The sequence below is a fragment of the Canis lupus genome, chromosome 3, assembly GCF_048164855.1.
Source record: "Canis lupus baileyi chromosome 3, mCanLup2.hap1, whole genome shotgun sequence".
Lineage (NCBI taxonomy): Eukaryota > Metazoa > Chordata > Mammalia > Carnivora > Canidae > Canis > Canis lupus.
In genome coordinates, this window is record NC_132840.1 from 72,264,920 (window position 1) to 72,291,801 (window position 26,882).

A 26,882-nucleotide genomic window follows, 5' to 3' on the forward strand; every position below is an offset into this window, starting at 1 on the left:
TCTGCCTTTCTTCCTGCTGTGAAAACTGTGTAAAGCTTCTGATTTGAGAAGCTGGAAGATGATCAGAAAATATCTCCTCTTTTGGAGAGGAGAAGATAAACAGAATCTGCTCTACTGGTAGAATAAAGTGAAGAGCTAGTCTAAGAGGGTGGGTCCTACCTGGGTCCTGTGTTCTACTCTGGGTTCCTCTCTCCTCCTTCCCGCACCATCCCACACTTGCCTACACAGCCCCCCAACCTCCTAGGCCCTGCAGAAGGAGGGAAAGAGAGAGAAAACAAGAGGGCCCATTCCCCTTCACCAGGTCATTTCAAGGACGCGGAAGCCAGAAAATCCACCTGGAAACACATGGCGCGTCCTCAGGGGGCTCTGTGTCCTCATCAGAAAAAAATTCTTTCATCTGTCTATGCCTGTGCGATCACCAGGGGATTAGAGCTTCCTTTTTAATCCCATCTCTTCCTTCCTCCTCTCTCTGTCATAGTAATTTTAAAAATTAAATTAGCGTGCATCATCCCAGGCCTTCCCCAGGGACTCTTTGGAGGCCCGCCTGTCCCTCCACACCTGCATTCTGAGCCAACCTGGCTACGGGCAAGGACCAGTTTCCAGAAGGGGAACCCCAAAATTCAAAGTCTCGAAGGAAGGGTCCCCAGTGTGTCCTCCCCCAGAACCGCCTACCTCCAGACCCTGCCCTCACACATGCTCTGTCCCCAGTGGGGCATCTTCCCTGGCTCCCCGTCAGATGGTCAGGGAGCACCTGGCTCCCTGGCTCCCAGATCTGCTTTCCACCACTCCCCACGGATGTCAACTCCTCACCTGGTAGCTCCAGGCTGACATGCACCCTCCACCACTACTCATTCATTCACCGAAGGCTAAAGCCTCTACTGTAGGCCAGGCTGCTTCTTAGCAATTGGGACACATCAGTGAACAAAAGAGATGATGAGCCCTACAGAGCTTACTTGTGAAAATATTGAGATACCCCACTCCAGTTGATGAACATTTACCAACACCCCACCCTTCCCTCCCCTACGTCCCCACCATGTACCAACCAGAGTTAACTTCTGGCTCAGCTCAGGGGCCCTCAGGACCCTGGCCAGCTCCCAGCCCCTCCTTGTCCTGGTTAGTAAGGACTGGTGATAGGGGGTTAAATATTATGACTCTCCCCCCACCAACCCCACCACCCCCCAGCACAGTGCATCTGTGGCCCATCCTGTGGGAATTAAATGAGAGTGTCTCTGCAAGACTGAGTTGCTCCTTCCTTCCTTCCTTCCTCCCTCCCTCCCTCCCTCCCTCCCTCCCTCCCTCCCTCCCTTCCTTCCTTCCTTCCTTCCTTCCTTCCTTCCTTCCCTCCCCCATTCTTTTCCTCCATTCTTACCTACTTGTTTGAGGCCTAAGGAACCCTTAGGAAAGGAGAGAGGGGAAGAGAAGAGAGGGGAGGAGAAGAGAGGGGAGGAGAAGAGAGGAGAGGAGAGAAGAGATGGGAGGAGAAGAATGGAAAGGAGAGGAGAGGAGAGGAGAGGAGAGGAGAGGAGAGGAGAGGGGAGGGGAGGGGAGGGGAGGGGAGGGGAGGGGAGGGGAGGGGAGGGGAGGGGAGGGGAGGGGAGGGGAGGGGAAGGGCGTCTCTCCTAGCCCTCAGCTTTGGGCACAGACCTGAGAAGCCACTCAGCAGGGCTCACAGTCCCTCTTCCTCCCACCCAGGACCATCCTGGCAGCAGCTGGTATCTTCTAGATCCCAAGGGCCAGGAAATAGGGAGACCAGACTCTGAGAGTGCTTCCCCTCCCGCTCCCCATTTCTCCCTAATGAACAGCACTGATAACCCATTCCCCTCTTGGATCCTCTGCCCTTTTTCCCAACCCCCACCCTACACTGCCCTGTCCACAGAGGGCAGGCCCAGGCAGTCCCCCTCCCAGGGCATGTGTAACAGAAGGAAAGGGGGGCCATGCCCCCTGCCTGCTCAGCCTGAAGCTGGAGAGCAATTAACTTGGCATTTTCAAACAAGGGCAGAGGAAGCGGGAGCCACAGAACTGAGTCAGCACATCGGAGAGGCGGGTGCCAGGCGGCTGGCTCAGCTCGTTAGCAGGACAGGGCTGAGCCAACGAGAAACAAGGTCAGGGAGGAGGGGTGGAAGGCCCCAAATAGTGATGGGGAGGTCCAAGTCAGAAAGATTGTTGCAGGACCCTCCTCATTGTTTACCTTACAGCCAGCCTGGATACGACCCTGGCAGCCAAGGTCCCCAGACCAGTCTTCATGTTCCCATTCCCCCCACCTCCCGGCAGCCCACCAATCAGCAAACATTCTCCACCTTCTGTAAGTACCCCGCAACTGGGAGGCACAGTGACAGATGCTCACACACACACACACATACACACACAGGAGTTGGCCTCTCGGGAAGACACTGCCAAGGCCTGAGGTCTCAGGAGCAGCAAAGAGCTAGAAGGGATGGAAGAGTAGGGCTCTGGTGGCCTGGGAGACTTCATGGAGGAGGTGGTCTTTGTAGTAGCTCTATTTAAAATAAGGTCTGCATACTCTGCCTTTTTCCAAAAGAAAAAAAAAAAAGCCACTGAATCCATCCACCTGCTGAGTACTTAGTCAGGTGTGGGAGGCATTACCCACATCACCTAGCATCCTTACACCAGTCTGAAAGATTCCTCTCAGCTAGGAAGAAGCAGAGACCAGGAGCTTACAGGACTCACCCTTGGCACACATAGGTACTAATACTGTACCCATTTTAGAAACAAAGAAACTGAGGATCTGAGAGGTCCAAGGTTATACAGGTGGTAAAGACAAGAGCCAGGACTCAGACCTTGATGTATATGTTTCCAAAACTCATGCCCTCGGCCACGAGAAGTAGGTATGGTGAACCTCTGACACCACCAAGCTACTTCCTAAGATCTTCACCAATGACCAAATTCAAAAATATCAGTGACGTTGAATTTGCCTCCAAAAGTATTCATTCAATGCTGATGAACCTACTCTGTGTTCACTGATGGGCAACAGACACTTTCTCTTGAGTTGTCATGGGATGGGCACCACCTGGCCTGGGGCTCCCCAACCAGAGCCCTATCAGTGCTAGATTCTGAAATCAGACTGGGGAAACCTCTGTCATTTGAACTTCCTGGCCCTCACCTAAAGCAGCCTGCAGTTCCTGGCCTGCTCACAGAACTCATCTGCCTAACAGGTCCTGTGTTCCAAGAACAATCAAGTGCGGGTAACTTTGCTTCCAGGGAGGGCTCTCTGCTGAGTCATCACTCAGGCATTCCCCAGGGAGGTGATCTGGAGCCCTGATGCTACACTCTAGCAACACTGAAACACCTTACATATTTCATCAGTGAGAGACAGCATCTCCAGCAAAACAAAGCTGCATGGTTTCCTACGAAAAATGCCCAGCAGGTCAGAAGCATTCCACCTGGATGGAAGGGGCTAATGTCTTACATCAAAGTCCCTATGTGAATACTGGTCCACCTCTCCCTTTAGGAACAAGGACACCTGAGTCCTGTCGGAGAAGGATGGAGAATTTTCCCACCTCTAGAGATGGGGCCATGATGTAGACTCTTCTCTGGTCTCAAATCCAGGCCTCCTTCCCTTCCTATCATGTGCCCAAAGTTACAGGCAGCAGGTCAGTGTAGATGCTGGGGGCAGGATGTGGTAAGGACAGGCCTCATGGCCACTCAAAGCATCCTGGCCAGCGTTGTCCTAACCCCATGTGTTGCTTCCACACACACCCTTCTGGCAGGTGGCTGGCTTATCAGGATGTATCTGGAGGCTTCAGGGTCTTCATGTGAAGGAAGGAAAGGTCCTTTCCTCCCAGCCTGGCCAATGTAGAAGCTAGAGAAGGGAGGGGGCCCCCAGATTGTCTCAAAGGGACACACAGTCTTGAGGATCAGGGTCACCAAATCATCACCAGCACCCAGGATGGGGGATGGGCAGCAGTGCCTGCTATCTCCCCTCTCAGTCTCCCCACTCTCCCCTGCCTGCGATCTCAGCTGGGACCTCTGTCTTCCTCCCCAGCCCACATTGGGCAACTTTTCCCTTTTAATGTTGAAAGAAACCTTCCAATAATTAAGCCATACCCTCCTTCAAGTCTTCTTACCACAGCCACATGGGACTGTGCTCTTCTCCAGCTACCTCTCCCCCTTGCCAGTGCTGAGCCTTCACTTCCCCCTTCCCTGCCTCAGCCACTTGAAATCCATCCCACCTTTTAAAACCCAGTTCAAAACTTGCCTCCTCCACTGCCTGTGTCTGGAGTCTCTTCCCCCACTCTGATCTACCCCGAGACTCTCCCTGTCTGTCCATGTCCCTTCCAGTGTGCTCACGATGTTTCATCATGTGCTGCAGTGATGTTTGTACATGACTCTTCCTCCTAGCACAGTACTTGGCACAATGAGAGCCCCAAACTAATTCTTAATTGAATGAATAAGTCCAACATATTCATCATGTTACAGAGGAAGAAACTGCACCCAGGAGAAGTTGAGTGGCTTCCTCAAGATCACACAGCTGGTGGGGGGCTTGGGTGGCTCAGCGGTTGAGCATCTGCCTTTGGCTTGGGTCAAGACCCAGGAATCCTGGGACTGAATCCTTCATTGGGCTTCCCACAGGAGCTCTCCCTCTGCCTCTGCTTGTCTCTCTGTGTCTCTCATGAATATATTTTTTTTTAATCACACAGCTGGTGTGTACTGGAGGCAGCTCCAGAACCCATAAAAAGGTGAGCTCCACCCTGTCCTCTTTCCCTGACCCATACTGCCTCTTCCCACCGAACTCAGGCCAGGGGCCACAAACTCAGGAGGGGTGATTCTGTTTATTGCCAAAGACATGACTCATAGAGAAGAGTACAATAGATCTATGCAGGGAAAGAGGAGTGGTCCCCTTTCTGAGTCTCCACTGCCCGGATGAAGACATAACAATGTTCCTGCCCCAATCCCCCTCCCCACACTGGCCCTGCTCTATTAACCAGTGGAGTTAACCACTCTCCCAACACTCATATTAATCATCCTCTTGCTTTGCTTTATGGTGGTGCCACTTTTATGCGTCTCTGTAACAATGTATTGCCCTTTGCTTACACAGCTAGGTTTGTGCTTGCTACTCAGTTTTTCAAAACTAAATAGGATCTGTGATCTCTTCAATGCTTAACACTGTTATGTTCAAGTTTTCCCCATGCAGTGAACTCTGAGCAGATGCCTATTATAAAACCAGGCCATAAAAGCATGTACAGAGTTCTCCCATCAGATAACATCAGCTCTCTCCTAAAAGCCACTTTATTTTAGGCACTGAATTAATGGTGTACAAATGACATGCACAGTAATGTGGAATTAGCATATGTCTTGATTTTTTTTTTTTTCAGGAAAGGATTTTGTATGTGTGTGAAAAAGTCAACTGCTCAGGCCCTTGTCTAACGGGGCTGTTTTATCCCAGTTGTCTGACAGCGGGGACCTGCCCTCATGTTTACGGGCAGAAAAGAAGCCCCAGGAGGGTGTAAGGAGAAGCAGATTTGGAGGGTTCCCCAGCCCCCTCCTCGCTTCCCTCGGGCCAGCCCTCACCACAGTGGCTTTGGCCCACAGCTGCCCTAGCCCAGGGACCCAGTGGCAGACAGAAACAGACCTACTTTGGTTTCCATGGCAACTGCAGGCATTGGGAGGCCAACCGAGTGAGCCGCAGCCAAACGAGGCAGCTGGTTTGAAGGGTGTTGATCTCTCTGCGGACCAGCAAGGCAGAACCACCAGGGATCAGAGGCAGCAACCAAGCCAGGAGGAACCACAGGAGCTGGGCATACAAAATCCACGGGGACCTGTCTGCACAGCTTGCATGTTTGTGGTGCACACACATGCACCCATGCTCACCCACTCCCCTCTTTCACTCACCCACCCAGGCAGAGGCACATGCTGAGAAATGCACATCTATGCTCCACTATGAACACATAGAGACCCATGCTCACAAACTCAGACACCTGTTCACATCAAATACACTCCAGTTTTACATCTCGAACCATTTTCACACTCAAAAATGCAGACTCATGTGCATTCAGACATAATATACACACTGTACACCCAGAAGCATCTACATTTACCCCAGCATGCATCCGCTACACACACACACCATCATGCACACTGCACACCATACTCTCATTCACACACACACACACACACAAACAAACCCACATTTACAGGGAGAAATGCATGCTCATACTCACCTGTGTACTCACAGAGACACCCATACATATGTGTGTATACACACACACACACACATACACACACACAGATTGGAACAGCTAAAAGTTAAAACTCAGACTCTGTGAAACCCAAGCTTTCCATGACGACTCAGAAATGAGACGTTCAGGGCTGCAGCAGCACCCCAAAATCCCAGAAACAACCCTCCCGGCTTGCTGCCTCATCAATAGCACCCACCACCGAGAAAGGCCTTTAATCTTCTCTGTTTATATTCTCTGAGCAGTTTTTTTGTGTGTGTCCTCCATATGTGTCAAAGGACAGAAATCTAACAATCTTGTGTCGTTCAGACTTGAAATAAAAATTTGTATGATAGACTCACAGAGATGAACACTCCTTTAAGACACTATATGTGTCCCACTCCATAAGGAGGCTGGCCCATCCCTGGGCATGCTTGGGTACATTCGCTGCCTGATTGCCCCCAAAAGGCAGAAGAGGCTGCTGGAGGGACAAATTCACAGAGCATGGAGAAACTTGGGAGATTAGCTCCTCACCTGCTGTGAACACCTGACAAACATGGCCTCCATCTACCCAGACCCTTGAGAGTCAGAGGTCACAGCAGTGAGGTCCTGGTGGGGCGGACGGGGGACGTTTGGTTAAGAATCTCCTGAATCATATTTGAAGATTCAGGACATGATTTCAATATTGCCCTATTGATCACTTAATCAATGTGCAGAAATTGGAAGATGTATGTACAAGTGTACATTCCTATTAGAATAATAACAGCTAATACTAAGCACAGAAAGGTCAATAAATGTGAAGCTATTGTTATTATGATGATTTTAGATTGATTACAAAAATAACCTAGTCCTTAAAAATGGAGAGTTGTTGAGATGAACCTTATTCCATAGGATTTTTAATTCAATAAACCCCTCTCAATGTTAGCAGCAGTGGTATTAAGCACTGCACAGTACTTTACAGAACAGCTTTATGTACACCAGCTCATTGCATTGCTGATCATCTCCTGTGTGCCAGGCACCATACTGGTGGGAGTGGGGGCACTCACTGATTAAGAAGACCCAGACCCAGGCCTTGAAGAGCCCAAGATCTAGCCAGGAAGGGGTGGGAGAGCAGTGGAAATATATAAAACCTAGCTTCTTGTTATCATAAAGGCCAATGCAAAGGGCATTCTGCAAGGGATGGGAGCCATTCACTGATAGGGAAGCATCAGGAAGCAGGGGAGAATAAAAGAAAGCCACAGGGAGTAAGTCACTTGTGCACCACTGAATGCACAAGTAGGTTCAGACAAGCCAAATTCTGGAAAGGGGCACTGGATTCCCAGAACCGTGTGTGGATGGTCAACCTGAGGAGCTAGAGGGAGGGGTCCTGGCAGGAACAGGAGAGAAGAAACAGCAAAGGCAGACTGAAATCAGATTCAGAAAGGCCTTGCAGAGCAAACCAAGGAGTTTGGCTCTAGAGTATCATTAGATGTGTGAGCGGGTCAGACCTGTGCTGGGGAGAAACACTGCAGGTAGCTGGGTGCTGGACATGAGGATGTGGAATATAGGATGGAGATGTGGGAGCCTAGGGACCAGACACCACAGTTAAAATTGCACCCTCCAGTGAACAGAGCTGAAGCCCCCAGTCGGCACCCCTTGCACCTAGCTTAGTGCCTGACCCATAGAAGGCCCTCCATAAATGTTTGAACTGTATGGAGCCGCAGGGTCATGCAAAGAAAATAGAATTAAAAGTCGGGTGACTGGGAGAGCTAGTTCAGGCCCACTATTGACTGGCTGCAGGACCCTGGGCCACAGATTTAACCTCTCCTGTTCTCGATTTCCACGCTGGTAAAACGAATCCAATAATGCCCTGATCTCCCTGGTTTAAGCTGTTCTGAGGCTCACAAGAGGGTACAGACTGAAGGTGCAGAGCACCAGCCCAAGCGGGGGACCATGCAGGCCCGGCCGCCGGCACCCAGGGATCGCCTTGCTCCGGGACCATATGCAGGCAGAGCTGGCGCAGCCGTCAGCAATTACCTGCGCCCCAAACCAGACACCTGCGCTCCACTTCCGCACAGGCAGATGGTGCAGTCTGGCCGCGCGCCAGGGTGTACGTAGGCTCCGCCCTGGGACGCTCATGCCGGTGCCTCGCCACAGACAGCAGCCCACAGCAGCCCACAGACAGATGCAGTGGAGAGGGGGTCTGGAGCACGGGGCAGCCAAACTGTGGCACACCCAGGGTACCCCATCCCTTCTACAAACAGCATCCCTCTCCCAAGGTCAAGGGAGCAGCAAGGCCAACTGCTAAGATGCTAACACTACTTCAGCAGTGAGTGGAGAAGGTATCTGCTCCCTGCTTCCCACATGAAGAAACTGAAACTGAGAGAGATTTGGTGATTTTCAGCTGGACAAAAGGTATTGAGAGATGGAGCGAGAGGAAACCCAAGTCTCAACTCCAAGTCCACTATTTTTCTGTGGTCTGGTGCTGCTCTGGTTCCACAGACCACTGTGGCCTCTACTGGGCAGGGGACAGGAGTTCTCCCCGCACCCAAAGCCAGCTGTGCCCCCTCCAGCCCAGTCACTTGGCCATCCCTCATGCTATTCCACATACCCTAAGGTTACTGGGGATCCAAGCCAAGTGTAAATCAGTAGATTAAGTCATGAAATACACACAAAAGAATGCCTTTTTAAGAAAAATAGTTGCCTTGTTCCCAACTCTTCTTGTCCTCCGTGACTGGAAATGATTGGAAGCTGATCCTACTACTATACCATTTTAGATTCTGCTGCTTGGAAAGAACCTTTAAAGAAATCTGGTCTAAATGCCTCCCCTGGATAGGCATATCTCTGGGTACAACATCATCACCAAGTGCTCATCCAGCCTTAACTCACACACCTCCCCAAACCCTGAGCTCATCATTACCTCTCTGCCCAACTCTGGTGATTAGAAAGTCCTTGCTTCTCTTTAGCTGAAACCCATGAGACTCTGTAAGGATCTAATGGTCTCTGCTGGGGTCACAAGAGCATACCAATCTCCCCTTCGTTTCACACCCAGTTGACATTAGGAGGCAGCCTTCTCTCTTGCTGACTCAGTGGTCCCATGGCCTTCAACCGTCCCTCAGAAGGCACACTTGTGATTCTTTGCTCAGCCTCCAGACACACTATTGTGGGGTCCTGTTCTTCAGAGAGTAGCATGAACCTCTGCTCTCACAACACCTAGAACAGTGTTAAGCTCACTCCATGTGCCATCTCATTTATTCCTGACAACAGCCCCAGGAGGTAGATATGATTATTGCCCCCATTATGCAGAGGAGGAAACCAAGAAGTAAAGGAACAGAACATGAGCTACACAGCAAGAGGCAGAGCAGCCTCTGACCATCTCTGCTGTCCTGTGGTCCCCAGAGGAGAGCTGTAATCTTCTCCAGCAGCTCCAGCAGAGCCACAGGAGTCCAGCACATCTGGTTTTGCATCCCATTCTCTCCCACTTATTACTGTGCCACCCAGGCAAGCCATGTCTCTGGGTCACCTGGTCTGTAATAGGAGGATCCACCTGCTAGGCTGTTAGGGAGATTAAAACAGCTTTAGAGACATGCCCCAAGGCCTGATATTCCACTTTAGCTCCCATTCCCCCCTCCAGGAGACCCATTGCAACTGGGCTCATGGGAACTAAAACAGTGAAGAAACTGGTGCCACAACCTATGGCACTGGGGCCTTCTCCAGGAGGGAGCCAGGTTCAAGTCTCTAGATCCCCCACCCGGCCTAGAGTTACTCTCTAAAATGATTTGTCAAGTGACAAGCAAAAATATATTACCAATTTAAGAGTGTGATTTGCCTGCAACTTTTTAATCCTCGGGCTGTTGTTGAATAGATTAAAGTGTCTGCTTTGATCCATGCATTTAGATGGAAACATAAATATAGCCATCACTTACTCTCTCAGCCGCCAGGATGGGTGTCATGCTGCATCACGCTGGCTTCCGACCCAGCCAGGCTAATGCATGAGAATGACCTTTTTGCCATTCAGATCCTTCTAGTTCTGCTCTGGCCCATGCCCGTAGGGCTGCCACCTAATCTGACCACAGCTCATGCTGGGAAGGAGTCACTCGGGAAAGGGTGGAGCAGTGGACCCCAGTCACCCAGTGCTGCAGACTTCCTCCAGCTCGGCAGAGCCCTGCAAGAATAAATCTCCGGAGAAATAGATTTTGAAGAGGAATTTGGTACATAGATCTTCTGTCAGCGGAGCAGACTCCGGCTCAGCTGTTTTTCAGGCTCGCTGCTTATCCAGAAATACATCTATTTTTACATGGATCTCTGGCGAGATTTCCTCTTCCTTCTCGGGGTGGGAGTTGGTGGAGGGAGACAGAGGCCAGGGAGTGGCCATGGTCATGGGGGCATGGGGGAGCTGGGAAGGGCAGGCCCAGGGTCTGGCACAGGGAGCCTGCAGCTTGGGCAGAGGATAGCTGTGCCAGTGCTGAGCCCGGGGCTTCTCAGGCCTTCCTCCATCCTCAGGCATCCCATCCTAGCCCTCTGCAAGTCTCCATCAGCATTCTGGCCCCTCTACACCCCTCCATCCACCAGCTACGTGACCCCCACAACTCTGCAGGGTCTCCCCATGTCCACAGGGCTGCACAGCCACACAGAGAAACACCCATACACCGAGGCCCCCCACTGAGCATGCATTGAGATGGGCTGTGCACGCCTGTGCATGCAGCTTTATCCTGGGCCTGCCTATCAATGCCAGGCCACTACCAGTGACTCTGAGCAACCCCGCAGACTATCTGGCAACATGGCCAGCAGGGTCTGGAGGCAGTGTGCTGTGTAGAAGGCAACTAGGCCTCACAAACAGCCTGTGAAATGTCCAAAGTAGCAGGAGGGCAGGATTCACAAGAACCTTGGCCATGTGGGGGGCCACGTAGTTGACCACGCACCAATGGAGCCAAGAGCTTCCAAGGGACCTGATGGCAGGCAGGAGAGACACTTTTGTGCCTCCTTTCCCAAACCTCCTTGAGTAAATTAAGCTCCTTTCTGGCCCAGACCTAGTGTGCTGCAAAGCCCCAGGTCCCCCAAGATAAGCAAGGGACAGCAAATAGGCACAGGATAGGAATAACGTCACTGTGTCTTTATCTACTGCCCTGCCTGGTCCTGTCCTTTGCCCTCTCCCACAGGCCAAGCCTCCACCCCCAAAGGCTTCTGTTCTAAGAGGGTTGCAGGTCTCTGCCCAGCCAGTCCTACCCAAGTACCAGGCCCTGCCTCTCCCCCTTGCCCTGTGTGCAGACCCCCACCACACAGCATGTCCAGTGGGCCCTATGTGAGCTCTGCTCTACCCACACATGTTTATGGACCCACATCTGGCCTCTCCTCCTGAAAGCTTCTAGTTCCATTCTCAGACTCATCAGCCCCTACCACTTTGGGGGCCTTGCTTCTGGCCCCTCTGCATCCCTTCCCCCTCCCCTCAGCAGTGCCAAGCCCCTCCCCTGCTCAGTTTCCCATCACTCCTGGCCTTCTCCAGCCCCGCCCACACACGCTGACACACAGCACCCATGGGCCTTACGGAGCCTGATGCATGTTCCCACTCCTTCCTCCATGCCACCCAGTCTCCCCTCCACCCCTACACTTGGAAATGCATGTCCCCCCCACCCACAGCCATCCTGTCACTCACTCATGCCCTTTATCCCACTCCTCTCCCTTGTCCTTCCTAATCCTGCCCACCAGGGCTGCCTGGCCTCACAAGTGGGACCTCTCCTAGCTCCCCTCCTGCCTTTCCAGGTGCCCAACTGCACCTGCTCTTTCACTCTCTCTAGCTCTTCTTCCTCCTCCCACCTCTTCTTTGGTCATCCCCTGAGATTCTAACCTGATTCCCTTTCTACCCTGTCTCCCCCGGACACAATGATCTACACCCCACTCCTCCATGGCCTCTCCAACCCTTCAACCACTGCTTCCATGTGAAGAGCGCCCAGGTTAGCATGGCCAGGGCTCACAGAGGGTTCCCAACTACTCATAAGTCAGTTTCAGCTTCGTAAGGAATTCTGGTGTCACTCCAAGTTGGCTTGAAACAAATACTTCATCTGCCCTCCACACCCAGCACCTCCCTGTCGAGGGACCAGTGAGTTACCATCTTTCTCTTGTGTCCTAGGCTGGACCCAAGGTTACTGCCCCTTTCTCCTTAGCCACCCTCCCTCCAACCCCACACACATGCAACCAATCAGCAAGCATCCTCTAGTCGCTTTTGAAATGCCTTGGCACCTGCCCAGACCTTCTATTCCCACACCCCAGGTCCCAGCTCTCATTTCCACTCACCAGGACTCTTGTAGGAACCACCTCATCTGTCTTGTCCTATGTGTAGAAAGAATAATGCCTGTCCCCCCAAATATCCAGGCCCTACTGCCTGGAGCCAGGGAATATGTTGAATATGGGACTGCAGATATTTAAAATTAAGATTAAAGACCTAAAATAGATTACCCTGGATAATCAGCTGGGCCTTTAGAAGCAGAGAATTTTCTCTGGTTGAGGTCAAAGAGACGCAGAGAAACAGTGGGAGAGACGCAGCAGGAGAAGTCAGAGAGCTTCCAAGCACAAAAGGGATTTCAGGCACTGTTGCTGGCACTGAGGTATAAGGGCCCATGTGCAAGAACCGGGGTACAGCCACTAGGAGATAAAGGGAACCCCACTTTACAGCCAGCAGTGGAATGGGGGCCTCAGTCCTACAACCACAAGAGTAGGTTTCTGCCAACAACCTGAATGAGCCTGGAAGTGGATTCTTCCCCCAGCCTCCCCACAGGAGCCCAGCCAGCCAACATCTGATTTCAGTCTTGTATAAACCCAGAGCAGAGAAAACTGTCAAGCCAACCTGCACTCTGGCCTGAAGAACTGTGAGATAATAAATGTGTATTATCTTAAGCCACTAATTGTGTGGTAATCCGTTACAGTAGCAGTGGAAAACGAACACACCCCACCATTGTCCATTCAGCAAGCCACTGCTGTAAGATCGCCCTCGCACCCCAAAACCTTGCAGGACCCCAACACACAGCATGGATGTCCCAAACCCTCAGCCTGACGTCTGAAAGACTTGGCCTCCAACTTTCCTTGTAGCTCACCTCCCACAGAAACCCCCACTTAAAATACACTAGCCACCTAAAATCCTCCAAAATCGCTCTGAGTATTCCCAACTCTGGATCTTTACTCACACTGTGCCCTTTCCCATCCTCTCCTTCTGCCGATCTAAACCTGAGTTCCCCCTCCTCCAGGAAGCCTCCCTGAACCTCCAGCCTGAGAAGCCTCACTCCCCTGCTCTCTCTGCCAACAGGATACTCAGTACACATCACTTTGTGTTAGATTGTGTCCCTCCCTCAACAGCCTTCCCAACTGATGGCAAGACCCACAGCTGTCATTTCTCTTCTGTCCCCCACTGTGCCTAGCACAGCTCTGGGTACATAGAAGAGGTCAAGAGAAACCTGTTGAATCACAAACAAAATGGAAATATTTTCAGGAACTGTCCTATTGAGCGCTAGATTGCAGATGTGAGGACCAGAGAGACCATCCAGCTGGGACCTAGCTGCCAGGGACCAGGAGAAAGGCCAGGAGGCCCCTGTGCATGTGGTGAGGTCGTGAGAAAGAACAATTCCAAACCGCAGAGTCCTGAGAAGGCCCGGAGCCAGGTGGTGGGAGGGGTGAGGTGCCCTCAGCCAGGCTGATGATCCTGCATCAAGAGCAGGTGAGCCAAAAGAGGTCCAGAGGCAGGACCAGAGGGCAGCTGGGCTTAGGAGTCAGGGTAGATTAGCTGGGACCTGCAAACCAGCCATTACCTACCTACCTGGCAGTGAGAGGGGACCACTTGGGCTGTCACCAAATGCAGGTCAGACACCCATGAAGATTCCGGAGAGGCTGGAGAGAGAGGGAAAAGGTAAAAGAGAAAATATTAAGAGGGCAAGGCGAGGGAGGAAAGGGGGGAGAGAAAACAGGGAAAAGACGTGAGGAATAGAGAGAGAGGCGTTTCTCCCTCAATGGCCCTTGGAGGTATACCACGATCCCCAGAATATCCCTAGCCTGCTGGGGTTAAGGTGAGTTAAAGAAATGGAAACACCCCCCCTCCTTGGCCACCACAACTAAGAAATTATGTAGAGTAATTAATCAAAAGCTAATGAGAAATGTGTTTTCTCTCCCGGCCTAGCCCCACATCATATTCTTATTAGCTGAGGTTATTACAATAGTAATCATGCGTGCTCCAGGCGCAAATTGGGTTTTTTGCTCCACTGCCACCAATTTAGAAAACCATTAATGGCAAGATAAAGCCCCCATGGATCACACCAGACCAAGCCTGAGGAACTTGCTGCTGGTTCCCTGTTCCCACTGTCCAGAGAGGGGGCTTCCCAGGGACCCAGAGGTCTGACCGCTGGAAGGAGCCAAACACTGGGGTGGTAGCAGGGGTGCTGGGCCTGGGCACGGGAATCTTGGATCTCACACACACACACCCTCCAGTGTAACCACTAAGGCAGGGGTGGCCCTCCTGAAATGAAGCATTAAGCTGAGTTTGCCTCTGGGGTCCCAGCCATCCCCATTTTGTCTTGAGCCCTCTGCCCCTCAGAACCTATTCTCTAGAAAAGGATGGCTACATCTACAGTTCCCAGACACAAGTACATAATCAGGTGCTGCCTCTTACTAGATCCTTACTAGATCCTGTAAAAAGAATTGTAACACAGTTTTTCATAAAGCTAAATGGACTCAATTTAACTCTGAAGTTGTCCTTCCTATTTTGTTTGTGGTTTTACATACATATGTATGTGTGTGTGTGTGTGTGCTTGTGCACATGCATACAAGGACCTTACGTGGTACATACTCAGGATTCTTTCTGTTGCAAGGGAGGGATTTAAAGTGATACTGCAAAAATGGAGATGTGGTGGCTCATGGAACTGGAAGAGCAAGAGTAAAACCAGAAAGTCAGATGGCACGGTCAGGTCTCTCTCCCATTCTCCATATCTCAGCACCACACTTTTCTTCTTTTTCTAAATTTGAGCTTCCTCCCTGGGTTAGGGTCATAGGAGGAATGAGCTCTGGGTTGGCAGGGCCAAAGGCTGCTCTGGGCTTATATTATCCTCACTTATGATCTCGGAGGAAAAGATCTTCATGCTCCCTCTCCATTCACCTGTGAAATGCAGGGCAGGACTCAATCGCTGTGGCCTGAGTCATGGGATTAATCCTAAGGACCAGGTGTCAGTACTGTCCTGCTGCCCCAATAGAACAGGGAAATAGCCTATGCACTAAAGGAAATAGGGATATGGTAACCAAGAAAGAGGGGCAAGTGGTGCTATGCAGATGAAGAAAGCAGGCATCTGCAAGAGCCAGCAAAATAAACATAATGTCAGTCCTCCACTCGCACTGCAAAATTTTTTCTGAAAGTCTCAGGAATTACCGAGTCAAATATACTGAGCCTCCAGAAAATGTCAAAGGCCAGTTTGACCACATCAATCTCTCAGGACTTACAAAGAAGAAAGTTCTGTTACGTTAACCACAGTGGTGAGGTGCTAATGTAGGCTCTTAGCAACCTGACCAGTAAAAAGGAGCAGTTTCAGAATATCAGAAAGCCCATCTGTGACATCAGAACATACTGGCAACTCCTCCAGCCCACTTCTGACCTTTTGCACTGCAAATCAAGGTGTTCTCACAGCCGTAGTGCTATGGGTGTAAAGCCAGCAGCAATTTCTCTATGGAAGGAACTCCCCAGAGGCCCAAAGATCTCATGGAAACCCAGTCAGATCAGCTTGGACACAGTTCCAGAATGTCTAGCCCCTAACCACAGTGGCTTTCCGTTAGCCCCCACACTCAGTACATCTATGGTTTTCCCAGTAAATTGATCAGAAGGATGGTCAGGACATACTTTGGTTTGCTTTGATTATTTCTATCATTTATTATTTAGCTATTTGAACCTGGTGTCTCCAGAAGTCCCTCAATATAATAAACTGCCCTAAAACAGACCTGACTTTGAAGTAGAGACACTTCTTAGTGGCTGTTTGGCTTTGAGCAAAAACTCTTTGGCCTCTCTGATCCCCAATTTCTTCATTTGTAAAACTGTACCTTCAGAAATGGTCCTTGAGCCCACTGGGACAGCCAGAGACATTCTGGGACCTTTTGGTAAACTTTGTTGCACACTCACTCAATGTCAGACAATGTGTGAGGTGTGAAGGATGAAGACAGGACTTCATCCTGGGTGGGGAGAATGCTGGGAGTAGAGACACATGTGATTCAAAGGAGAGTGCACACATCATCAGACAGGGATGACCCAAGGGCTATGCGTGTTCAAGAAGAAGAGGGTACTGCTTCCAGCTATGAGGAGGCCAGATCAGGTGGAGGAGAAGATGTCTACTCTGGTCTGGAAGGACAGATGACATGTGGTGAGGCAGGCAGAGCATTTCCTGCAGAGGTGATGGTCCAAGCAGAAGTCCAGAAACAAGAATACTAAGAGTGATCAAGCTCCGTCCTCTGAATCTAGAGAAGGCCCAGCTGGAAGGGTCCTCCCTTGTGGACCATCTGCTTTTTCTACCATCACTCAAGTCTCTTCACTGTGCAGTCATGGGTGACAATGCCTGCACACAGGTCAAGGGGTGGCATGGGAGAGGGGTTACCTCAGGACCTGTCCCTAGAGAATCTATGACACCCCCAGCAGGACCATCCATGGTCTGCCCCACCCCGGCACTTCCCCTTATCTGCCTCTCCAGCTTGGCCAAGGTTCAGTGCTGCTAATTAGCAGCCATGGGCTCAGCTGTCCCAGCCCCATCCCTATCAGAGGCTTCCTTTTCCTCCTGCAGGGAAAGCACAGAAGGTGGTGGCAGCAGGGGGGCAAAAGGAGGAAGGACCAGCTCTGGGGGTTGATGGAGGTGGATAAAAGGGAAGGAATGGAGAGGTTTGGAAATTAAACATTGAGTCATTAGGCTGGGCATGCTGAAGGCCTCTCTAATTCCTCCTTGAACTGGGCCTCCTTATAGCACACAGTCCTTTCCCACAGTGTCTCATTACTTTAGTCTCCAAACAACCCTGGGAGACAGGTATTAGTATTTTTGTATGTCTTTGTTCTTTGGTCCACTCTGAGATCCACAAGAGAAGAGACCATGTCAGCCTCATCACTGTTGTGCATCCTCAGTGCTATATATAGCATCCAGCATGGAGTTGGCATCCAATAAATAGTTGCTGGATGGAACAGACAGACAGATAGATAGATGGATGGAATAATGAACAGACAGGCACACAAATGGGTGGATGGGTGGATGATGAATTATCCATTTTATGGATTGAGAAACTGAGGAATAGAAGGGGGAAAAAGTGACTTAATCAAGACCAATCTGACTGCTCTCAGCAGAGAGCGGCAAGATCAGCAGATCAGCACCAAGCCCCCAGTTCACTGGCCTCCCCAGCCAGCATGCTTCCCAACACCCCAAACTGCTTTCTCTTCACAGGTTTCTTGAACAGGTTCAGCCAAGAAAGGTCACCCTTCTGAAGCTCTGATTCTAATCCTTCCTCTGGCAGTTTTTCAGAAACCTAGCTATTGCCAACTTGGCTCCACAAAGAGCAGGATCCCCCAAAGCCAGTGACCATAGAAGAGAGACAGGGAGGCCTTCTCTGATTATCATTCTGGAAAAACCTGACTGAGAAAACTGGTAGGGAGGGGAAAGGCAGAGAGTGGCATCCAGAGCACGAGCTCCCACAGAGGAACTAAGAGTCAATGGTGTAAAGTGCACTGAGCAGGACTTGGAATCACACAGAATCCCAGCTCCTGGGGCGCCCGGGTGGCTCAGTGGTTGAACATCTGCCTTCAGCTCAGGTCATGATCCCGGGGTCCTGGAATCAAGTCCTGCACCAGGCTCCTCACAGGAAGCCTGCTTCTCCCGCTACCTATGTCTCTGCCTCTCTCTGTGTGTCTCTCATGAATAAATAAATAAAATCCTAAAATTATTAAATTAAATTAAATTAAATTAAATTAAATTAAAAAAATAAAATAAAATAAAATAAAATAAAATAAAATAAAATAAAATAAAATAAATAAAATCCCAGTTCCTTCCCTCCTGCAAGCATCTGCTCTGGCTACCCCCCCAGGCAGCCACCATCCCCACTGCCATGCCCTCCCTCCTTCTCTCAATCTCAATGAACCTGAATCCTAACCTCTCCAAGCCTATCACCCAGGCAACACCAACCAAACACGGGTCTCTGAAGGTGAAATCACTGATGAGGTGAAGTCCTGGCCTTGTCGGAGTCCCCTGGCCCTACCAATACTCCTTGCCCTCTTGCTCCCCTGGAAACCCCAAGCTCCAGCATCAAAACACATTCCTTTCCAGCCCTTCCACATCCTAATCTGGAGGTCTTCTCTTCCCACTTCAGCCTCACTTCTCCACTTCAGATCTCACCCACCATCCTAAGGATCTGGCATTCCTCCTTCATGAGGGCTCTGTCTCTCCCTCTGCCCAGAGGTCAAGCAGCACCCTTTCTCCTGAAGCTCCTGGGCTTCACTTCAGAGCCTGCTTGCTCTCTAGTTCAAGGGTCATTTCCTACTCTCCAGATAAAACTTCCCACAGTGAGCTCTGTCCCTTCCCAGGAGGCCACTGTCAGACTTCCCACCTAGTCCCTGGGGAAGCCATCTGGCTCCCACCCTACTTGTCATGCCCTCTTCCATTCTGGTTTTCTAAAACTCCCAGACCAGACCTGATCCTTCAGCTCAGGCCCAGAAGCCCTAAGAAGACAGTCAGTACACTTTTGGGTCTGTAGGAACATATGCACGTTTAATTGGAAAGGATCTAGAGCTGGAGAATTTTCTGCCCCCAGAAGATTTGAGATTCACTGCTTGGAAGTCCCATTTCTCCCTGACAGACAGCTCAGGTTCAATGCTTTATAACTCCATGTGAATTTTGCCCTTTCAAAGACCACTTGACAAGATTCTTCCTCCCTGGCGTGACACCTCCATGAATTCCAGGGACATAGGGCTTTGGCACTGAAGTCTCCTCACCACCACAGACTTTTGGCCCCCTCCCCTGGCCCTGGCCTCAACATAAGGTATTGCTTCCTGTGCCACCAGGGGCTTAGTATGCAAGCCTCCAGCAGACATCATCCTTGCCCCCTTCCAAGACAGAGCCTTCCAGTGTGAGGCCCCTCAAGACCCTGGGGGTCTCCTGGATGAGGACATGGGTGCTCCCCAGGGAAGGGGATACACACAGTGGGTGCTGCATTAGAGGTGAGAGGGTGTTTTGTTACAGCAGGTGGAACCAGAACCCTGGTAAAATTAAGGATCCCATAGAATCTTGGAGTAACATCTTAAAGAGATCCCAAGAGACCACTTGATGCAACCAATCACTCAAAAACCTACTTCAGTAGCACCATCACTGGAACCAGCGCCAGAGATAGAGAGACAGACATTGCCCACTGGGGTGGTATTTGGGTGAGTCTCACTTTTCAGAAGAGGCAACTGGAGGCAGAGGGGCTCATGGCTTGTAGATAAGTAAAGGAGAGACACTAGGTAAGGCCCAAGCACCCTGTCTTCTTAGGTTGGGTGGAGAGTTCATGACACATGCCCCTGTCCAGTGGTCCCAAATGTGACTGCATAGGCTAGCCCCTGCTGCCAGCTCTAGAAGTGACTGGGAGGGCTGCCTGAGAGTGGGTAGTCACTGGAATTACCAGGTCTCTGTTTTGCCTGAGGCATGCAGAAGAGGGTGGGAGAGAAGCTGGGTAGCCACAGCCTGTGCATGCAAATGAGATGGCTGCATAATTAATCATTATCAAACAGTTTCATTAAGAGATGGAGCTTTGTGGCTGTTTGTCTTGGGAAAAAAAACAACAACAACACTGAAACAGCAGGAAGGGAACAGGAGAAGGGAGGCTCAGACAATTGAGACTCAACTTTGAAACTAAGGATTCTGCCCACAGGCAGAAGCCAAGGATCTGGGGGTGGTGACAAGATCTATTAGGAGAGAAGGCTGATGGCTCCAGGATGGTTTAGCCCCCAAATCTTAGACGTGGGCTCCCCGGAAGTAATCATAGCCCTCCTGGACAGGGATGGTGCCCCTCAGCTGTAGTCCACCAAGAACCACACCAGCCACCTCTACCCAGGCTTCTTTCAGCAGCTGAAGTTTGGGGAAGGAAGGTGGGCATCTCCAGGCTGAGCTAAGGGACCCATCCCAGAGCAGCAGTGAGATGCTTTCTGGAAATAGACTGCCAGCTTCTGAATAGAGGCTTCCCCGGGGAGGGAGCAGGTGTTCTATACACATCCAGACTCAAAGCTCAAAGTCTCCAAAATGGCCTCAAAGCAGTGTGGGACAGGGAGAAGCCACTTAGAGAATCCAAATCTGAGGCCCTATTTATCCTTAAATCTCCACTTATCCCCCTTGTGGCTAATGTCACAAGGCCATAGACTTCCTAGGCATCCAGCTGTGGGGTACAGCCCTCAGCTGTCCTGGGCCAGAAAGGTCACCCTCAGAAGAAATCCTACCAACTCCTCAAGATTTGGCTCTGCTCCAGTCACCTGCTTGTCCCTGCATTTCCCCAGCAGCCATGGCTTCTCACACTTCCATGTTGTTCCCTCTGCATGGCCTTCCCACTCTCTGTGTTACCTGCCTAGAGCACTCCTCCTTAATCTATCAATGCCCATTTCAAATATCCCCTCCTCTGTAAAACCTTGCCTGACTCCCATACCCTACCAGGTGAGGTATTTTCTTCTCTGTGCTCTGCATAATTTGTGTTGTAATTATCTGTTTACCTGACAGATTCTGGCCATGAAACAATAAGCTCCTTGAGGACAAAGACCATATTTTTCTTCATCTCTGTATTACTAAGACCTCAGCTGCACTTTAAAAGTTTGTCAATTGGATGCACCAACTCTAGACAAATGTCTAAACCATCCAGAATAAGCTTATTTTCTTCCTGAATTTATCCCAAATCCTTGAGATTGGGAAAGAGTGAAGATGGGAGAAGTTGGGTTTCCAGGATCACAAGCCCAAGGATAAGCAACAGTACCTTAGGCTGAAGGTCAGGCCACAGTAAAGGCCTAGTGTGTTGGGTCAGAGCCCACAGAGCTCTCTTCCTAAGTTAAGTAACACTATGTAACATGGCGTATTGTCTGGGAATGTGGGGCTGAAGGAATTGCAGTGCCTCTGGATTCCCATGGCTGTGGGGCCCACCAGAGAACTCTCTACCAGTGAGGAGCTTTTCCTACAGTTCTGGAGCTCTGCCCATAACAGGTGTAACCAAACAGCCAGAGCTCTCTTTCCCTCTCTTCTGCACGCCCCATGCCCCCTTTCCTCAAACCTGTTGATACTTTGTGACTTAAGTCTTCCCTGTGATGGGCAGAAGGGAGAAGATCCATTTTAAATTAACAAGGTTATTAGCAGTTAATTACCTGAGGTTTCATTGTAATTGAAAAGAAAAAGAGAGAAAAGAGGCTCATAAATATTCCAGCTGCCCAATCTCCTCACTGTCACTGGGGGTGGGGAGGGGCAGATGACAACAAGGTTAGGGGTAAGCAGGGCCCTGTCCCCTACACAGGGTGTGCAGACCATTGGCCTTCCTTGCTCTCAGTATACCTCCATGCACTGCCACCTGTTTTCACTGGGATATCTGCTAGGGGAAACCAGGCCAAATGAAAGTGGGCTGCTTTCCCCACTGATGCCTCAGAGATGCTGAGAAATGCTCAGCTACAGCCATAAAGATGCAGAGAGACTTATTTTACACTGGGGTGTGCAAGAAGGAGGCACAAACCTGAGGCCTCAAGTCAATATTTTTACTGATTTTTATCTCAAATTGTCCTTAGTTATTCTGCAATTAAGCATGGCTAGCATATGTCAGCAGTACTGGTTATTAGTCCCAAATTCACTGCCACCAGAGATACCACTATGTCAGGGATCATCTCCCTTCTTCCTCCCACCTCCACCAGCCCCTGCCAAGAGGTGGAGGGCCATGGAAAGGACACAGAAGGCAAAGTCTCCCTCCCTCAGGCTGGCCATGCCAATGCCAACACCTACTCACTAGATCCTCAGGTGAAAAGCCCATACCCTGAGGTTCTTATCAGAGAGGTCATCTCCTGCAGAAAACTCACCAGAGGCCATCCCATCCCTGACACCCCACAGAAGGAGCCGCAGACCACAGACTCTGGGGGACCCAACCATTATAACAGCCTCCCATTCTCACCAAATTGTTCACTGTTGAGAGTAAATCAGTAGGAGGAGCTAATCCAAGAGCTGAAAGTCCCTCTACCCCTCCAAAAGGTCTCCCCCAGAGGCAAGCAGCAAGTGTCAGTGGCTTATACTCCCTGGCCAAGGTGCTGGCAGAGGCACTGCTGAGATTCTGATATAGAGAGTAAGGTAGAGGCAATAACAGGATGGAGGGGTGAGCTCGAGCAGGAAGGTACCCTCCCACTTGCTTCAAGCTTCTGCTGCCCTGAGACAGCAGGCCACATCCCAGACCACCCTTCTGGGCCACCTTCCTTTCCTCCAGCTCTCTAGACTAAGCCCTCTCCCCTCTGTACCTGACTTTCCTGAGCAGAATTCAGCCCCCTGAGTAGCCAGAGTGTTCGGGAGCAGACCTCTCACCTCCCACCCAAACTTCCGGAAGCAACAAGAAAGAGCAAAGAAGGGAAGGACAGAGTACATACAAAACCCGTACATAACCACATATGTATATCAGTATGATTATATGAAGTATAACGTACATATAGAAAATGCCATATACCATTAATTTTTTCAATTGAGGGATCCCTGGGTGGCGCAGCGGTTTGGCGCCTGCCTTTGGCCCAGGGCGCGATCCCGGAGACCCGGGATCGAATCCCACATCGGGCTCCCGGTGCATGGAGCCTGCTTCTCCCTCTGCCTGTGTCTCTGCCTCTCTCTCTCTCACTGTGTGCCTATCATAAATAAATTAAAAAAAAAAAAAGATTTAATTTTTTCAATTGAGCATTTACTACATGACAGGTAAGTAACAATATTAGCCACATTTTATGAATGGAGAAATTGGGGTTCAGAGACCCTAAGTAGTATGTCCAAAGTTATACAGCTATTATACATGAAGAGGGAGATGAACCTAGGCAGTCTGTCTCTAAATCCTAAACCTTCTACTGCATTGTTTTCCAAAGATTCCACTGAAGTAACGGTGGGGTAGGGAGGAGATGGTTAGGAAGCCAAGATGTATTAAAACTTGCCTCTCTCTACTCTGGGGAGGCTGTTGCCCAACATAGGACCAGAGTCATTCATCTCTCTTCTGCACCCCTATGTGGGAGCAGGGGTCAGAGTCCTTGATGGGATGAAGCCAACCCAGCAGCACAGACTCCCTCAACCAGTCCCCTCAGTCTCTGGCTCCCTGCCTTTTCTGCCCTCCCATCCATGCTCCCAGGAGTGGAGGGACACAGCTAGGGCAGGGGTGGGAAAGACCTGGTCTAGTTCTCATTTCCCCACCTGTGGGGCTGCTCCCATCCCCCCTCCAGCTGAGTCTGCACTGTTCAAAGTCACCTTGCAAGTATCTCCCGTGCCAGGGAAGGCAGCCAGGGGAAGAGAAGCAGATGGGCGGCTGACATGGGCAGCATGTCTACAGCTAGCAGAGGGGAGGGGGGCAGGGAAGGCTGATGCACAACCTGGATCCTGAAGTTTGGGTGATGACCAGGGCTGAGGGAAGGGCCAGGGGTGAGCCTATAATCTTAGGCTGTCCCTGGAACTGGGTTCATCTGGAAAATCTGTGGTTCTAGTGAGCCATGGATATAGAACCTGATATCTGAATAGGAGTGTAAAACTAGAGGGGGTAGATCTGACACCTGCCACCACCTGGGAGCCACGACACTCCCAGGAACCAGAGCTTCATTCTAAAGAAAGCTTAACCAGTGTAACCCCTTTCCTTTCTTTCCTGCCAAGGTTAAAACACACACAGAGAGAAGGAAGGAGCTCCCCCCATTCTCGGCAACCTATGCATCCCGGGGCCCCTGGGATTTGCCTTCTCTGGTTCTCTGCAGGCTCAGGACAGGCAGCGGTGTAGCCGCACCCAACAGAGCTGCCTTCAAATTATTTCCTGCCACTTAATGACTGGGAAAAATCACTTCGCTTCTCTAAATAAAATGCCTAAGACAGAGTTGGCACTCAACAAATGTTAATTTCCACTCCCTTTCTCTTCCCACCACTTCCCACTGGAGGGAAGCCCAGGTAACTTGCAGAAGCCAAGGGCAAAGAGCCTCTCTCCCTTCCAGTGGCAGGACTCAGGGAGTGGAGGGACAGCAAATCCCTTTCCAGGCACCATTCCTAGCAGACACTGGTGGGGAGGAGGGCCACTTTGGGAACTGATGGACACTACTGAAAATCCTGCAGAACACTGGGATTTTGATACCATGTGCTGGAACACTCTTGGGGGACCACCAAGTATGCCTGAGCACACATTACAAGTCCACTCTGATATTCAGAGAAACCCAAGCACTACTAGGAGCTCACCAGCAGTTACTAGAGTTCCTGGGATTCCATGAGTGCTGGGGCCTTACAGGGATTCTATCAGAAAGATACTGTGGCATGATAAGAAAGCAATGAGAGTTGCTGGGGACATACCAGTAAGTTACTGGAAAACTCTGGAGTGTAACAGCGAGCAAAAGCACATGTGTGGGCATTCCTAGGGTGCACTGGGATTTTAGAGGATGTAATGCCAACTGGGGACCTTTGGGATAACTAGCACTCATAGGTTCCAGTAAGTACTAGGCTACCCTTCTCTTGAAGAGGAGCATGGGTGGTAGGGTGCAGTCTGCCTCAGGCGAGCCAGAGCAAGACAACACTGTCCCAGAAGAGGGAGTAAGCAACTGACCCTTTGAGCCGCAACCACCAATTTGTGCTTCCCAGGTATGGTGGCAGCCTCAGGGGAATGTGCAGCCTGGTTTGGAAAATCATCCCCAAAGAGGGGAGCAGCCCCCTGCCTGGCATCAGTCCCCACAAACTCAGGCCTCAGGCTTTACATCTACCCCCAAGGTAAAGGGACACCAGAGACACAGGGGAGGCCAGGCAGAAAGGGCCCTCTCAGGGCTCAGGCAGTAAGACCTGGAGGGCTAAGCAGGGCCCTCATCAACAGCAAAGCTGCCCAGCATATGACTGTGTCCCAGTCTCAGGAAGAAAAATTTGGGAATACTCAGGCTGGACCGCTGATCTGTGAAAACCTCAGCTTCTTAGCCCTGAGTGGCAATCACTGTTAGGAAATCTGGGCTCCTCCAGGGGGAATACATAAAGGCTTAGATAAAGTACTGCCCCATTCCCCACCTCCTACCCGCTTTTCTGAGCCCACCTCATTCTTCAAAAGCCAGCTCCCCACCTTAGCCCTCCCCAGAAGCCTTCCACATTTCCAGCAGCCCCTGCTCCTTTGAATGGCAAGAGCTCTTGAGCAGGCCTTGACCTCTGACTTGATCTGTGGTCTTGCCCCCACATGAAGGCCTTCTCCCTAAGGCCCATGGTGACAAGGGGACAGCAGTGGGACAGATCAGCCACCTGGCCTTAGGCCTGGCTCCAGCCCCATCTATACCTTCTGTGGGCTCAGGGCCTGGCGGGAAGCCACTGTGCTCTAGCTAGCAGGTAGGTTTTGTTAAGGGGAATACATCAGTTGCTGCCCTACTTCAATGGATGGGACCCAGGATGGCTGTCTGCTCTGGAAAACACGAGTGGTACTGCTGGGACAGAGGAGCTCAGACCTTTCTCCCCCTAGCCTAGAGCAATGAAGTCAGCCCAAGCCAAAGCAGGTCCTATACATTTCCTGTCTGGAGGAAGCTTGCATACAGTTTAGACATGGAGAAGGCAAGTCATTCAGCTCAGGGCACTGACTTGGTTCCTCTGTGCCCCCAGAGTCAGGAAAACTTAAACCCAGAGTAACCAGGAGGCCCCAGGTAACATGATCCACTCCTCACTCTCAGCACTGCAGTTGTGCTCCATGCATCCCTTCACTGGACCTGAGGCATGTGCATGCTGAACCAGGATACTCACACCAGTCCCCCACCTGGGGACCTCCCCCCACCCCCGCACCATTTCCCCTCGCCCAGATCTGAGGTAGCAGCTGGTAGAGGCCAATAGAAAGCAGCAGAGAAGCTTTGCACTGTACCAGGCTCTTCAGGGTGGCCAGCCTGCCTCTCTTCCCCCACCCCTCCTCCTGCTCAGCCAGCTCCAGCCTGGCAATGGGGCAATGAGGAGAAGGAGGAGGAGGAGGAGGAGGAGGAGGAGAGGGACTGAGCATCAGCATGGCCAGCCCCAGCGACGGCCACCCACTCCTCCACCCCTGGCAGCACTGAGCCCCATCATCAGGCACTAATTAAATCCCCCTAATGAGGAAATAAGGATGCAGGAGCCGGCTCCGCCGCGGCCTCCCCGGCCCACCGCCCTCGCCTCTCCATCGGACTTATCGCTCGTCACAGGATGTTTACAATAATTTTTAATTTGTGCAATTATTAATCACTTTTCTATCTGCCTCATTTGCATAATAATTAGTCATCTCACTGTTTGGCATGCCTGTGAATGACAGTGTTTTAAATTGAATTAAGATTTTAATATTCTATTTTCCTGCTTTCTTCCCCCCTCACACGCTAATCAAAGTCAGATTTGGCAACCAGAGGGAGGGCGGGGAGGCGGTTGGCAGGCACTGGACTTGGCCTGCTCCTCACTCCTGAGAACGAAGCTGGGAGGGGGACGCCCCAAACCTGGCACCTGAGGGGTTAACCCAGCTTTGCCTAAGGAGTAGAGGGAAGCAATGAGAGAGGAGTGGGCAAAGGCAGCT

The 26,882-nt window shown here is 50.9% G+C and overlaps 1 protein-coding gene across 3 annotated transcripts in view; it reads right to left on the minus strand.

Moving 5' to 3' along the window:
• Positions 1 to 26,882, minus strand: part of BUD13 (BUD13 homolog) — a 134,371-nt gene that overhangs the window by 55,114 nt on the left and 52,375 nt on the right. For 2 of the 3 annotated variants that reach the window (XR_012028717.1, XM_072822134.1), the window contains exon 10: positions 13,957 to 14,027. Coding sequence is in view for 2 of the 3 variants with exons in the window: in XM_072822134.1 (XP_072678235.1) it covers positions 14,000 to 14,027 (28 nt within the window). In the remaining variant the exon portion in view is untranslated. Of the gene's footprint in view, positions 1 to 5,594; positions 5,753 to 13,956; positions 14,028 to 26,882 lie in introns of those variants that run through there. The other variant, XM_072822133.1, reaches the window with a different exon arrangement.